The 13,516-nt window shown below is 37.3% G+C and overlaps 1 protein-coding gene across 2 annotated transcripts; it reads right to left on the bottom strand.

Annotated features, from left to right (window-relative positions):
* Positions 1-220: 220 nt before the first annotated feature.
* Positions 221-1,945, bottom strand: LOC108482750 (uncharacterized). Of its 2 annotated transcripts, none has more exons than XR_008270962.1 (7): positions 1,763-1,945; positions 1,618-1,680; positions 1,422-1,487; positions 1,223-1,342; positions 1,066-1,139; positions 905-968; positions 221-601 (listed from the first exon to the last, which is right to left on the bottom strand). XR_008270962.1 is itself a non-coding variant. In XM_053019384.1 (7 exons), the coding sequence occupies exons 1-6, from the start codon at positions 1,787-1,789 to the stop codon at positions 965-967; spliced, it is 354 nt and encodes a 117-aa protein (XP_052875344.1). In that variant the 5' UTR covers positions 1,790-1,945; the 3' UTR covers positions 221-601; positions 936-964. The 2 variants fall into 2 exon arrangements, 1 of the variants encoding a protein (XP_052875344.1); XM_053019384.1 differs by having other exon boundaries at positions 936-968.
* Positions 1,946-13,516: the final 11,571 nt, after the last annotated feature.

Here is a 13,516-nt window from a genome sequence, read left to right as displayed (position 1 = left end):
TGAATTTCAAGCTGTTGAAGATACTAAAATAAATCGGAACCTTCTCGGTCTCACCAAACTTACTCTAAACCAAGAGCATAAAAAATAATAAAAAATAAAAAAATCCTCCTCTAAACCATGCAGTGTCAGCAATCATACGATCTGTTAGTGAAACATTGAGTAGAAACTATAGATGACAACAAATGGGAACCCTCACCTTGTTAGAGAATTAAGTAATGAATTTCTAATTTTAATGATTGCAGTTCTACGCGGTAACTTTTACTAACAAAAATACCAATCCATCAACATGTGTTCTCGAAACTTATATTCGCCTAGCATTACAACCACTGCAGACTCCAACTCACTTATATTATTCACTTCTAGACTCGTAAATAAAATCCCAAAGATTGACACTGTTCCAAGACACATAAACTCAATCACTCAAAGTCTCTAAAAAGATCATAAATGAAAATTGCAACAGGCTTCAAGCTAAAATATATTCGGATTGCTTTCTAATATCTCAGTGACCACTTCCGTTCTATCCTTATCAACTCTGTATCTTTGAACCGTAGAGCATGTTAGGCTTCATTTTCTCCGGCATCACCAGTGCTGCAACTCCCATCTAGAAAACAAAGCTATTAAGATAAACATCAAAGTATAAAATATGTACTACTAAAAGTTAAAAAGTATTTTATAAGACAATTAAATTTGTTATACAATAATCTAAGACCAAATTGTTACTATAAAGTGAAATCTTCTATCTCTAGATATCATTACAGATAATTGACAGGAAAGGAAAAATAAGTTCAGCAGAATGGTCACTGAAATAGTAGCCGATATTGTTAGAAGATTCAGGGTTCAAATGTGCTTGAGGAATCTATAAGCAAGAGAGAGTCAGAAAATGGTCTAAAATTAAACAGCTCACCATAAATTACCACACGCTCAGAAGTTTTTACCTCAGACTCATGAATCTCAACATTGGCATCTACCTGGATATACAAAATATAAAGTTAATAATGATTTATCTAACAGAAAAAAAAAAAAACATGATGAGAGAAAGGAGAAATCAAGGCAATTGGTATTGACTGCATAGGTTGCTCCTCATTGAATTGCGTCATCATATCAGTATCATGTATGATCTCTGCCTTTTGACTTAGTGGCTGCATAATAAATTTGAAAGTTAAGTTCCAACAAAACAAAAAACCTGCAATCAATTAAAAATGGGTAAGAGAGAAAACATTACAGCCTCTGTAAATCTGAAATCACCCCTCATTTTATTGATCAGAATCCCCATTTCAATCAGCAAATTCTGCACATCCACAATAGTTTCCCTGATTATATCTGTCTTTTGATCAAATCGCCCCTGTATAATAGATTTAAAAGTTAGTTCCCACAAAAAAAAAAACCAATTGCAAACAAGATCGCAAACAGGGAGAACATACAGCCTGTTCAAATTTGGTATCGCCCCTTATTGTACGCATGAATTCTGTCACTTCAACGTCCTCTATCTGCAGATGGAGAACGTCCAAAAAGGGAGTCATTCAAAATAAATTAAGAATTAGGTTGTCGAGAATTTGGGGGGGGGGGGGGGAAGCAGCAAAGCTCCACACAGAAAGAATAAGAGGAAAGTAGTATCACCTTCTTCCATGCACTACTGGCTGCGTCTGGTTTCATGTCATTGCTGAATTTCATCTTGAAATCCTTGAAGCAAAAAACCAAGACATAAATACATGCTACATCTGAGATTAGAACAAAAAGAAAAACATAAGAGAAAACTGGTCACCTTCTTGTTCTTGCCAGTTTCCCCCATGATTCCTTGGCAATAAAATCAAGGGATTTTTAGACGTTGAAAATAAAGGAAGCCTAATATAGAGAACCAGCTACAGTTCCATTAGCGCAATAGCGCAACCTTTTAGCGCTCTTTGTCTACTTTATATTTTTGCACTCTTCATCTCAATTTTTTTATATTTTTATGTTAAAATATATTATATTAATAAATACTAAATTTTATATAAAGAGAATATTTTTGTTTAACTTAACTTATAAATAATATCTTATTTTTTGGGTCACACATATATTTACTAATTTATAATTAAAATTAATTTTAAAAATATTTTAAATCTAATTTATATGGGTCTCATATATTTTTATTATACTTAATTTCACTACTTTTATACCACTATAATTTGTTTTTGCTTTCTTACCCCATTGTAAATTTATAACTATATAATTCGTTAACTATTTTTTTTTTCTTTCTTACGCAGACACTAATATCCCATTTATTTTCTTCCCCATTTACCCCTTTTTTTCCCTTCTCATTCACCGTCTTTACCTTTGCCTCTGTATTTCATTCTCTGCAAAAAAAACCCAGCATCATCATCTTCATATAAGCGAATCGACTTCAAAGAAGACAGGTATGTTAAAAATCCCATAAATTATCACGATTAAATGTTAAAGTTCTTTTCATCTGTTTACTAAAGTTCTATTCTTGTATATGGGTTTTTTTTCCTGTTTTTGATTCAGGCCAAAGTAAGTTCAGGAGTGTCCTTTTTTGACACGCTTTAAGGTATGTCCGTTACGTATCCAGTCGTGTCGGCGGCATGTCCGTGTCGGACACCAATACGACACTGGTAAGAGGGGATTTTTCCCGTGTCGGTGCTTCCTAGCTCTCTGCGTATCTCCCCACTACATTTTATGTCTTAAATCACCTTTCATGATTAGTGAATCCCGACCACACTAAAACTTAAGGCTTCTTAAGGCAGAGAAACGAGTCCAACTTATTGACTTTTGATGAAGAACCAAAAATGATCCTTTTAGTTGGATCAAAAGAAGATCCATGCTCTACTCCTAATTGCATTACCATGCATATTTGCTCACAAATACAGGATTCCTGTAACAATTCAAAATTACAGTTTTGCCTCTGTTTTTTTCTGAATTTGCCAGCTGTCATTGTTTTTTTTGAATTTTATAGTTTTATCACTATTCTTCAAAAAAATTACAGTTTTACTATAACCTCTATTATTTTATGCAAATCAGTCCTTAAATAGCGCTGGTGATGCCGGAGAAAATGAAGCCCAACATACAGAGTTGACAAGGATACTAAAATATATATCACTAATGAAGCTTTACCAGGAAAAAATACTAATAACCCTAAACTATAACAAAAACAAATGGGCCAAAAAGTATTGGGCTCTACTTGAGTTTTAGTTTTTATTGGCTTTACCTTTGTTTTGTTGACAATGAAATAGTATCCTTATCAACTCTGTATGTTAGGCTTCATTTTCTCAGGAAAAAAAAGAGGCAAAACTGTAATTTTGGATGTGTTTGTGAGCAAATATGCATGGCAATGCAATTAGAAGGAGTAGAGCATGGATCTTCTTTTGATCCAACCAAAAGGATAAGCATTAAAGAATTTTGTGTTAACTTTTTATATGTTTAAAAATATTACAAATTTAGTATAAAAAATATTACAAATTTGTTAGTATAAATTAAAATAAAATTTTAAGTGTTAATAATTTATACATATTCATTTATTTATTCTTGTTTATTTTAATTTTCATCTTGCATTCTAATTATTAATGGTATTTTATGTCTATGTCATATATTAATTTTACACACTATCATAATTATATTTCAATAATTTAACTGTTAAATTTATCAATATAATTACATTTGTCATGCATGTAAAATTTTAAACTAATCTAATATTTCTATCAATCTATCTAAAATACTTGATATATTAATATATATTCAACGGTTGTATTATTTTTGTTAATATAAAGTAAATAGTTAAAATTTTAAATTTATATCAAATTTGGTATACATAAATGAAACATATAATATAATAATTGAATTATTAAAATATTAATTATATAATAATTACAAAAGCAAGTGAATGCCTCCCTCCCTTAATTTATATATTTTATCCTTTGCATTGACCCTCCCCAAGACCTTTCACGACAACCCCCCATGAGCCGTAATCAAATTGTACAAATTGTGGTCTTCCAGTTGGTCAATCTTCTCTGCTTGAGACTACACTCTACAAGTTGTCTTTTGTGCGGGCATGGGCAGGAAACAAATGTACATGTCAGACGGGATTGTTCAGCTGCAGCGGTGTTTGGAGGCAGTCAGGGGTGTAATTTTAATTTAATCTTTTAAAAATTATAAATATATAAATTATTTAAATAATAAAATTATATTTTTATCGTCATAAATTTTTGTTTTTGATTTCACCCCTACCGCAGCTCCTACCTACTAGTGTCACGGACTTAGAGTTTTCCCAAGCAATCCGTGCGGCCTCAAGCGTTCTTTCGCTCAAAAACGCCTAAGTCAGCCTATCTCGTAACAATTAAGGATCCTTCACTCAAAAACGCCTAAGTCAGCCTGTCTCGCAAAAATGAGGATTCAATGGAACTCCTCTCAAGAACGCACGAAGAACAGCAGAAGAACGAAGTAAGAACGATCTCAAAAGATGAACAAAAGCCACAGAAAAATAAGAACACTTGAGAGAAAAGTTTGAGTGAATACTCTCAAAATTCTATTAATCATTGAATGAATACAATGAGGGGAGAGGCCTCTATTTATAGTTGAGCCTTCCCACATCAATGATCAGATCAAAATACATCAATGGCTAAGATCTAAAGCTATCAAGATATCAAATCTCTAAGATTACGAATCGTATCTTTTAAAGATTACATTAAAGTCTAAGATCGCATATCTTTGAAGATCTCCTTCCATATTTGCCAAGCATATCTTTGAAGATTACTTTCCATATTTGCCAAGCTCCGGAGATGGGCTTTCAATCTCTCCAAACCTTTGGACCGGTCGATTGGGCGAATGACCTCCCTCAAAAGCGATAAATTGCACCGGTCGTCATGGTTGCAAGTCTCCTTCGCAACCCATGACATTCTCCCCCACTTGTTCTAGCGACGCCCTCGTCGCGTCCCCCTCATGGAACTGGGCTATCTCCTCTTGGAATTGCCACAATGCCTCGGCAGGTTCCCAACTTGCCTCGCTGTCAGGTAGTCCTTTCCATCGTACCAAGTATTCGTGTCGTGGCCGATGATACCTTTGTCTCACCACACGATCTGCCTCAATGTTTTCAACTTCTCTGTCATAAGAGACTTTTACCCCCATTGGTGCTCGTTCCGACTTGCCTCGATTTGGATCCTCTTGATCCCCATGGTATGGCTTGAGCATGCTTACATGGAATACTGGATGGAGCTTCAGCTTTGCTGGTAACTCAAGTTTGTAGGCCACCTTGCCTACCCTCTTCAAGACTTTAAACGGCCCCTCATACCTTCGCACAAGCCCCTTGTCCAAACCCGTATATCGCAACATCAAGTGTAGTTTGGCAAGGACTAAGTCCCCCACCTGAAACTGCATATCCCTTCGATTCTGATCGGCCCACTTCTTGTTGCGCTTACTTGCTTTGTGTAAACAAGCCCTAGCCAAGTCATTCTTTTCTTGCCAATCCTTCGCAAATCGATACGCAGCAGGATTTGGGCCTGTATAACGGGTCACAACAGCGTTGGGTGTGAGTGGCTGCTGGCCCGTCACTATCTCGAACGGACTTTGGTTAGTTGCCCCACTTCGCTGCAAGTTGTATGAAAATTGGGCAACATCCAACAACTTGGGCCAATCCCTTTGCGTGGCACCCACATAATGTCGGAGATAAGTCTCCAACAATGCATTCACTCGTTCAGTTTGCCCATCAGTTTGTGGATGCATGCTTGTGGAGAAGTTCAATTCTGAGCCCATTGACTTGAACAACTCTGTCCAGAACCGGCCCGTAAATCTCTCATCTCGATCACTGATAATAGACAATGGCACTCCCCAATATTTTACCACATGTCTAAGAAATAAGCGAGCTGCCTCCTCAGCATGGCACTCCTTGGTAGCCGGAATAAACGTCGCATACTTAGAAAACCTATCCACCACAACAAGAATACTTGCAAATCCGTCAGACTTAGGCAAACCCACAATAAAGTCCATGGATACACTCTCCCATGGCCTTTCCGGAATGGGCAAAGGTTGTAGCAAGCCGGCAGGACTCTTTAACTCAACCTTGTCTTGTTGGCATACTAGACAAGTCTTCACATAGGTCTCCACATCTTCACCCATGTGAGGCCAATAGTATCGATCCTCCAAAAGGGCCAAGGTACGGTGCATTCCCGGATGGCCCGCCCATCGTGAATCATGGCATTCTTTCATTACTTCCTTGCGCAATTTCCCATAATGAGGCACATAGAGGCGGTGCCCATGGGTGTATAGTAATTCCCCATCAAGCCAAAATCTCCTCGTTTTCCCCTCATTGGCTAGCTCAACCAAGCTTTTGGCTGTGGGGTCATGGGACAACCCTTCTCGAATGCGTTCCAATAGGGACCCGTCGGGTTGACTGATGGCCGCGAATTCCATCTTTCGGCTAAGTGCATCAGCCACCATGTTGGCACTTCCTGGCTTGTATTCCATTGTGAAATCAAACTCAGCTAGAAAAACCTGCCAACGAGCCTGTTTGGGAGACAACTTTTTCTGGGTTAGAAAATAACTATTGGCAACATTATCAGTAAGGACCACGAACCTGGAACCCAGTAAGTAATGCCTCCATGTGCGCAAGCAATGCACCACAGCGGTCATTTCCTTCTCTTGGACCGTATATCTCCGCTCTGTCTCATTAAGCTTTCGACTTTCGAAAGCAATGGGATGACCCTCTTGCATCAGTACTTCCCCAATGGCATAATCTAACGCATCTGTGCGTACTTCATAAGGCTTCGAGTAATCCGGTAATGCAAGTACAGGCTCACTTGTCATTACTTGCTTCAATTGATTGAAGGCCCTCTCACACTGTGGGTTCCATTCCCATACCTTACCCTTTTTTAACATGTCCGTCAAGGGTGCGGTAATTCTAGAATAGCCTTCGATAAAGCGTCTGTAGTAGTTTGCCAACCCAAGGAAAGATCTCAACTCTGTCACCTTGGTTGGAGCCTCCCATTCGGCAATAGCCCGAACCTTGCTTTCATCCATCCGGATCTTGCCACCTCCCACAATGTGGCCTAGAAATGGCACCTCTCGTTGAGCAAAGGTGCATTTGTCCTCTTTGACGAACAACTCATTTTCCCTCAAAGTTTGGAACACCTCCCTCAAATGTTCCACATGTTCATTGAGTGTTTTACTATACACCTCAATATCGTCAAGGTAAACAACCACGAAACGATCAAGGAAAGGTTGAAGTACCTTATTCATCAAGGTGCAGAATGTAGCTGAGGCATTCGTGAGTCCGAATGGCATCACCAAAAACTCATACGAGCCATACCGCGTCACACAAGCTGTCTTTGGCTCATCTCCTTCGGCTATCCGAACTTGATGGTACCCCGATCTCAAGTCCAACTTGGTAAACCATCTCGCACTACCAAGCTGATCAAACAAGTCTGCGATGAGGGGAATAGGGTACCTATTCCTCACGGTGATCTTGTTTAGGGCCCGATAATCAATACACATCCGTAATAACCCATCATGTTTCTTTTGAAATAGCACTGGTGCACCATACGGAGATTTAGATGGCCTAATGAATCCCGCATCTAAAAGCTCCTTTAACTGTTTCCGTAATTCCTCCAATTCTGGTGGGGACATACGATATGGCGCCCTAGCTGGCGGCACCATGTTGGACACCAATTCGATCCTATGATCCACCTTCCTCTTAGGTGGCAAATTCTTTGGCAACTTTGCAGGCATCACATCTCGAAAGGATTGTAATACTTGGCCCACTTCCTTAGGGATCTCACCCGCGGTCTTACCGGTTTCCTCAATCTTCAAAGTGGCTAAGTAGGAGACTTCATCTTTACGTACTCCCTTAGCAAATTGGATTGCGGACAATGTTTTCCCTTCGAGGCTCCCCTTTCTTGTCAATCTCACTATACATTGATGGTTCGAATCTGAAATCACCATGAAATTACCGGAAGGACAAATCGTCGCATTAACCTGATCAAGAAAGCTCAATCCAACTACAAAATCATAGTCATCAAGTGGTATTACCTTGATGGATGCCGTACCGGTCCAATCGCCAAATTGGAGTTTTACTCCCTTTGCGACCCCCTTAATTGGAACACTTTCTGAATTCACCGTCTTAATTCGACCCGGATCATTTTCAATCTTGAGACCAAGTTTATGCGCAGCCCCTTCGGACATAAATAAATCAGACGCACCTGTGTCGACAAGTGCATTCAACTTTTTGCCAGCTACCATGATGTCCGCAAACATCAGCCCATGACTCCTCTTGTCTTCAACACCCCCTAGTATTGAACCAAGATTGTTATCCTCCACATCTGACTCTGCTTTCGCTTCCACAGCAGAGAGCGCCGCCTTCTTTGGACAATCTTTAATCATGTGTGGTCCATCACAATGAAAGCACCTTATAGGCCCACTCTTCCTTTTGTCCCATGGCTTTTTACCGTTGTCATTTCTAGGGGGCCTTTCTTTGTCTCCCCCACTATTTCCCTTTGGCTGGGACTTGGGCTTAAAAGACTCAGGCCTGTCTTTCTTCCCACCAAATTCTGCCAACGATTCTGCTACAGACATGGCCTTGGTAAGTTCTTGGACTCCTCGGCGTTGCAACTCTTGCTTCGCCCATGGTTTCAACCCATCCATGAAGGAAAAGAATGCCTCTTTCTCACCCATATCAGAAATTTGAAGCATGAGTTCGCTAAACTCCTGCACATACTCCCTCACAGTGCCTTGTTGCGAAAGCCGACGCAACTTTGCCCGAGCTTCATCCTCGGCATACTCAGGGTAAAACTGCGCTTTGAACTCGTATTGGAACTCCTTCCAAGTTCTAATTTCTGTCCCACCACGTCTCACATCGGTGGACCTACGACGCCACCACAATAAGGCAATGTCAGTAAGATACATAGCAGCAGTAATTACCTTAGTGGCATCATCAGCAATGCCCTTGGCACGAAAGTATTGCTCGACTCCCCACAGGAAATTGTCCACTTCTCTTGCGGACCTTGTTCCCTTAAACTCCTTTGGCTTGGGAACATCTACGCTGGGCTTGGGTGTGACAGCAGCCAACCCTCCATTGCCCAAAGCAGCCTTGTAGATTGTGAGTTCACCCTTGAGCTCCGCAATCTCCTCTTTCAAGGCCGTCAACATAGCCTCCATGGCATCAGTCTTACCAACCATCATAGTCTCGATGGCATCATCCCTACTCGTCATCTTCTCAATGTTATCCAACACATACTCTTTGAGTTGCTCTTGCATAGATTGCAACCCATCATTGACTTTATCATCGATATCATCAACCCTCTCCTTGACATCCCCCACGGATTCTTCAAGAGTGACGACTCGATCTTCCAAAGTCGACAATATGTCCCTCGAACGGCTAGCCTTCCTAGCCCTCCCACGAGTCTCCATTCTATCAACATTCTCAGCAGCTTCTTTCGACATCATTCAACAGTGTCTTTGAACGCTGGCTCGGATACCAACTGTCACGGACTTAGAGTTTTCCTAAGCAATCCATGCGGCCTCAAGCGTTCTTTCGCTCAAAAATGCCTAAGTCAGCCTATCTCGTAACAATTAAGGATCCTTCACTCAAAAACGCCTAAGTCAGCCTGTCTCGCAAAAATGAGGATTCAATGGAACTCCTCTCAAGAACGCACGAAGAACAGCAGAAGAACGAAGTAAGAACGATCTCAAAAGATGAACAAAAGCCACAGAAAAATAAGAACACTTGAGAGAAAAGTTTGAGTGAATACTCTCAAAATTCTATTAATCACTGAATGAATACAATGAGGGGGAGAGGCCTCTATTTATAGTTGAGCCTTCCCCACATCAACGGTACAGATCAAAATACATCAATGGCTAAGATCTAAAGCTATCAAGATATCAAATCTCTAAGATTACAGAATCGTATCTTTTAAAGATTACATTAAAGTCTAAGATCGCATATCTTTGAAGATCTCCTTCCATATTTGCCAAGCATATCTTTGAAGATTACTTTCCATATTTGCCAAGCTCCGGAGATGGGCTTTCAATCTCTCAAGACTTTGGACCGATCCGATTGGGCGAATGACCTCCCTCAAAGCGATAAATTGCACCAGTCCGTCATGGTTGCAAGTCTCCTTTCGCAACCCATGACACTAGTGCACTACACAGGTTCTTCTCTATTGATCTTGGTTTAAAGGAAAATTTGATGACGTTGAATAACTCTCATTTTACTGTTTTTGGGCTAGTTTTCTGGGCTTATGGAAATATCAGAATGGGATGATAATTGATACACATCATCATTCGTTACATCCTATTGAGAGCATTAATCATTTATTTTAAGTTTTTAAATCATTTCAATAAATAAATAAATTATAATTTTGAAACCTCCTAAAAATAATTATATAATGTAAAGAATAAGTTTTTAATTAAAACCCTTGAGAATTTTAGAATTTTATGTCACTCCCAAAATAAAATTTCTAACTTCCTCCATGGATATAGCATGTGTGTGGTGAAATATAATAAGAATTTTATACCATTTATACCTTTTTATAATGTAAATTTGTCTCTTCTTTTTATTTTTTTTATTTAGGATTATCTCACAATCTAAATGGACGAATTCATTAGATCAAATCATGATATACAAATAAAAAGTCAATATTAGTATTTGATTGAACTAAGTTCATGCAAGTTATTTTATTATTTATTAAAAAATTCTTTAAATCAATTATTGAATTGAACGAACAAATAAATTGAAATTGGAATTATTCAGTATAAAGAACAACTCTTTTAAAATCATAGACCCTAAATTAATCCCATAAAAAGTCCTAAACTCATAATATTGAAATTGAATAAACAAAAAACAATATCAAAATAAAGTCTCTAGTGATGCTAAGAGCTTAGTCTTCATGCAACTAAGAGCAAGGTCTGCAATACCATCATCAACTCTGTATCTTTGAACCGTGGAGCATGTTAGGCTTCATTTTCTCCGGCATCACCAGTGCTCCAACTCTCATCTAGAAAACAAAGCTATTAAGATAAACATCAAAGTATAAAATATGTACTAGTTAAAGTTAAAAAGTATTTTATAAGACAATTAAATTTGTTGTACTATAGTTTAAGGCCAAATTGTTACTATAAAGTGAAATCTTCTATCTCTACATATCATTACAGATAATTGACAGGAAAGGAAAAATAAGTTTAGCAGAATGGCCATTGAAATAGCAGCCTGCAGCCATTACCTTGGTTAGGCCAATTTGTTAAGTCCATAAGACTGTCAGGGCCAAAGTCCGAGTCCGAATCCCCCGAAGCACCAATAGTTTTTGAAGATTTAGGATTCAAATGTGCTTGAGGAATCTATAAGCAAGTGAGAGTCAAAAAATGGTCCAAAACTAAACAGCTCAGATAAAAAACTTAACTGATCTAACATTTAGATGTGCTTAAAGAATCTAGTAATTTCTCTATAAAAGAAGGAAAACAATAAATGAGAATCTTTTAATTTTTCACTCAACTAAGTACATCTTTAAAAAAATCTAATTTAATATAATTTAAACTCTTAAATAATATCTACACCATAAATTACCACATTCAGAAGTTTTTACCTTAGATTCATGAATCTCAACATTGTTCTGGTTAATTTGGGTAGGGTTGCAAATGGCATCTACCTGGATATGCAAAATATAAAGTTAATAGTGATTTATCTAAAAAAAAAAAAAACATGATGAGAGAAAGGAGAAATCAAGGCAATTGGTATTGCCTGCTCCTCATTAAATTGCCTCTCATGTGTCCCATATACTGTGCGCCCTAATAATATAAAGAAAGCAACGGGAAGATTTTATTTAGATGGTCTAAAAATACATCAAAGTGCATTTGGAATCTCTGTATTATTATACAAAAATTACTTTAATATAGATTAATCTTTATACATAAAAAATAATTTGAATAATTATGGCATCATTTAATTCGCTGTTAATTTATTAATAATTTGAACAAAATATGTCATATTTAATTGATTTATACATAACACAATTTGACTCATAAAAAACTCAATAATTCAAAAAAAAATCCATGTATTTTTGAACTATTACGTTGTTTAAATTTTTTTTACAAGAGTTCATAAATACATGAATATTTTTGGGCAAGATTGAGTTTTCATGGGTTTGGTTAGGGTGAGCATAAGTCGGTTTTAATTGCAAAATCAACATATTTAATTTTTTTCGATTTGGTTTAATCGGTTTTTGCAGTCTTATTGGTTTCGGCATTGGTTGTCTCGATTTGGTTGATCAAATTTCTATTTTTGAATTTCTGAAACCAAATCGACCGAAAAAATAGATTTAAATTATATTTTTATTTTAAATATATTTATTTTTAACAAATATACTACCCACTAAAATTAGTCCAATAAATTTAAGCCCAAAACATTAACCCAATTACAGCTAAACCCATTAAATCTAATAAAACACAACCCAATTAAAAAAATAAAAGTTGAACCAACTCCTATATTTTTCAGAATTTACTAAACAGGCCCTATTTTTTAATATTACAGATTTTTTAGAACAGTCCCTAAAATTTTAGTTTTTAATTATTTTTTTAAGATTTAGTCTCTGAAGTTTAACTTTTTACTGTTTTGCAATTTTAGTCCCTCAAAACAGATCTGTTCTCCCAAAAATAGCCCAGAATTCCCAGATTTTTATAAATCAGCCCCTTTCTTCCAAATTTTTAGTTTTTAAAATCTCTACAATCTGGTCCCCATTAATTCAAATTTTATCACATTATATCTCTTTTCTAAATTTTCAAAGTAACACCATTCTTGTTCAAAGATCGTACCTATACCACCATTGGTATTTTTTGAAAACCATTCAATGGTTCGAAATGCGTCATCGAGAAACGGATTTCCCTGCAACATTAAACGTCTCAACTGATTCACTATGGAAATTAGGTCTTGCCTCATCATGCAAGTCTCATGTATAATTTCTGGCTTTTGACTTAGCGGCTGCATAATAGATTTAAAAGTTAAGTTCCAATAAAAAAAAATCTGCAAACAATTAAAAATTGCTAAGAGAGTAAACATTACAGCCTCTGTAAATCTCTCATCACCCCGCATTGTATTGATGAGAATTCCTGTTGCAACATGTAAATTTTGCACAGCCACAATAGTTTGCCTAATTATATTTATCTTTTCATCATATAGCCCCTGCATAATAGATTTAAAATTTAGTTCCCACAATAACAACAAAAAAAATGCAAACAATTAAAGATTGCAAAGAGGGAGAACATACAGTCTCTGCATATTTGTTATCACCCCATACTATACGCATAAGTTCTTTCACTTCAACGTCCTCTATCTACAGATGGAGAGCGACCAAAAAGGAAGTCATTAAAATTTAAATGAAGAATTAAGTTGTTGAGAATTGGGGGGGGGGGGGGGAACAGCGAAGTTCCACACAGAAAGAAGAAGAGGAAAGTAGTATCACCTTCTTCCTTGCACGACTAACTGCGTCTAGTTTCATGTCATTGCTGGATTCCACCACGAATTCCCTGAAGCAAAACACCAAGACAT

The sequence above is a fragment of the Gossypium arboreum genome, chromosome 1 (genome assembly GCF_025698485.1).
Source record: "Gossypium arboreum isolate Shixiya-1 chromosome 1, ASM2569848v2, whole genome shotgun sequence".
NCBI lineage: Eukaryota > Viridiplantae > Streptophyta > Magnoliopsida > Malvales > Malvaceae > Gossypium > Gossypium arboreum.
This window is presented reverse-complemented; position numbering and strand designations above follow the sequence as displayed.

What these genes read in the sequence shown, in the direction of transcription:
- LOC108482750 (XM_053019384.1), bottom strand. Translation starts at nt 1,789, where the DNA reads ATGGGGGAAACTGGCAAGAACAAGAAG. An exon ending in CCAGTAGTGCATGGAAGAAG is followed by an intron (nt 1,488 to 1,617) that starts GTGATACTACTT and finishes CTCCATCTGCAG; the next exon opens with ATAGAGGACGTTGAAGTGAC. An exon ending in ATTTCAGATTTACAGAGGCT is followed by an intron (nt 1,140 to 1,222) that starts GTAATGTTTTCT and finishes TTTATTATGCAG; the next exon opens with CCACTAAGTCAAAAGGCAGA.